Source organism: Hipposideros armiger, unplaced genomic scaffold, assembly GCF_001890085.2.
Source record: "Hipposideros armiger isolate ML-2016 unplaced genomic scaffold, ASM189008v1 scaffold_170, whole genome shotgun sequence".
Classification (NCBI taxonomy): Eukaryota; Metazoa; Chordata; class Mammalia; order Chiroptera; family Hipposideridae; genus Hipposideros; species Hipposideros armiger.
In genome coordinates, this window is record NW_017731520.1 from 2,795,982 (window position 1) to 2,798,412 (window position 2,431).

Here is a 2,431-nt window from a genome sequence, read left to right on the forward strand (position 1 = left end):
TACAGAGAAAAGATAGTTGTCAGAAGGGGAAGAGCTGTTTGCAGGAAAGCCCCACATCCCTTCAGCTCTGAGGAGCACACCGTTGTCACCCCGACAGCTTGAAAATCAGGAGGCATGCTCCAACCTTTAGAGCTCAATAAAAAGGAAATGGAAGACATCTGCTCTCGAATTAAATTTTGAGGAGAAACATCCTAACAGTGTGGGGGAATTCTGAATCCCAACTGTTTTGCGAGGATCTTTAAGTTCCCGCTGCATTAAAAAGAACAGGAAGTGAAGCGCGCTGCGTGTGGGGCACGGTTTATGGGGACATGTGATCGGAACTCCATCAGCCGTCACGCAGAAGGGAGGCTTGCAATGCTAGCTGTCACACTCAGAAAAAATGTACACACATCGTTTCTAATGATTCCCAACTTTAGTGGACTTTCCCCCCGATTTACTGTCTAATGACTGGTGCTACTGGGGTCAGACCTGAGGGATTCCACAAAGAACCTGAGATGCAGGGGCTGGAACAACTGCACCAGGAACGTCCCGAGGGCGGGGCCTTGGCTCAGCCACGCTGGCTTTCCCGTTTCCCCACCCCACTCAAAACTCAGGTCCAAACACAAAGGTCAAGAGAGCACGAGTGAGCCAGTTAACCCTTGGGGGGACTCCACAGGTTAACGCTGGAAAACGGCACGACGTGAGCCCTGAAGACCACGCGCCACGCGCGCGGCGCACCTACCTTCCTGCCGGGAGACCTGCAGCCTGAGCCCGTTGCAGAAGGCGCCCTGCCCGCGCCTGCCCGTGTACATCTTGTCCTCCACACAGCTGTACACAACCCCGAACTCCATCTGCGGGCGGAAAACAGGCCGCCTTTACCTCGCCTGGCCTTCCCTTCGTGACATCAACCCTTTCCTAAGACAGTCACGAGAAAACCTGCTGTCCTGACTCACGTCCGACGGCTAACCTGTGGGATACCCAGAAGGCCGACTTCTGGATTCATCAGGGGAAGCGGCCACCAGACTGGGACCCCCGCCTCAGCCCAGCCGTGTCTGAGCTTCGGAGCGCCGCCCTGACCCCTCTGCCTCGCAGAGGCGGACAGGCCTTGCCCGTGAACGCTCCCAGGCGCGTCCTTCCTCGAGGTACCATTCCTAAGCTCACGCTTCTCTGGGAAGCTGCTCTGGCAGCGGATCGCTCTTGTCGGGAGCATATTCTGCTCCCTTCTCACCAACTGTCCCCCTCCCTAACGAAACCTGCAAACTGCTCTCTCCTTTCCCCTTCCCTGCCTAACAACAGCGGCACTTGTCACCCCCTTAATCCACGGTGGCGACAGGCTTCTGCTCTCCCCAGACGTCCTTCTGAATGAAAACCCCTGCAGGGATCCCAGGGCCAACTCCTCCAAACGTCTTCTCTGCAGAACTCCAGCGCCTGACCCCCGAAGGCTTCTTCAGTATGGGATCCGTCCCTCTGTGTATCTGGCAGGGCTCTCTCGGTCACCTCTCTCGGTGTCACATGTGTTAGGCCCTTCTTCCCGGCCTCCCCCTTAAGAGCTGAGTTTCCCATTCTTCCTTTCCCCTTTCAGCTCTCCATATTCTGAGGTGCTTCCCAGCCCGCAAATCATCTACTACCTACAACGCGGCCTCAGCAACTCCACCATCGCGGGGAACAACCTGGCCTTGCAGGGACCTCAGCCGAAGAGGTCAGACTCTCCTTACCTGGCCACGTCTTGTTCCTTCCCCGACTCCTCCAAATTTTACCGTGAAAACACTTCCTGATTTTGGCGTCTCCTCAGCCATTCTCACTGCACCATCTTAGTGCAGCATCACCTGCCCTGCTGGTATTCATCTCGACACAGCTGGAACTACCTGTCACTCTGCACTTGAAAACCTCCTACCACTGAAAAACCAAATCTAAATGTCTGGCATGGACAAGACACTCTCTCGCAGAAAGGCCACAACTAGCTTACCGCAGGGACCCTGCTCCTGCCAGCTCCGGGCCACTCATGGCGGCCACCCCACCCCTCCCCATATACTCATGCTCTTCTCCAAGCTGTTCTTTCGCATTAAAACACTTTCCTTTTCTTCTCTATCTGGCAAACCCTTAATTTCCAAGGCCCCTCTCTTATGAAGATTCCCCCACCCATTCTTGGCAGAGCTGGTGGCATCCTCTTCATGTTCTGTCCTTTTTTTCAGAGTTCCACGGCCTATTATCCTCATCTGTGCAAGCGTCTAGCTTTTCAGCTGAACTGGGGGTTCAGTGGTTGGGAGGCACACAGCCCAGGGCTGATCACATGCTAAATGCTCGCTTAGCTCCTTTAACTTTCCCACTGACTAGCACACCCCGGGCTACGATTCCATTTGCACTAATTTGTGTTTTCATTTTCAGAGGTTCCTTAACGCTCCTGTGTCCCCGCTGATCAAATACATCGCCAGCTCCTTGAAGACAGGTCCCT

General features: G+C 54.7%; 1 protein-coding gene across 1 annotated transcript in view; it reads right to left on the bottom strand.

Annotated features, from left to right (window-relative positions):
* Positions 1–2,431, bottom strand: part of IMPA1 (inositol monophosphatase 1) — a 20,846-nt gene that overhangs the window by 6,415 nt on the left and 12,000 nt on the right. Inside the window, exons 6-7 of the mRNA XM_019651939.1 lie at positions 916–946; positions 662–830 (exon numbers count right to left, since the gene is read on the bottom strand). Coding sequence (XP_019507484.1) covers positions 662–830; positions 916–946 — 200 coding nt within the window. The remainder of the gene's footprint in view (positions 1–661; positions 831–915; positions 947–2,431) is intronic.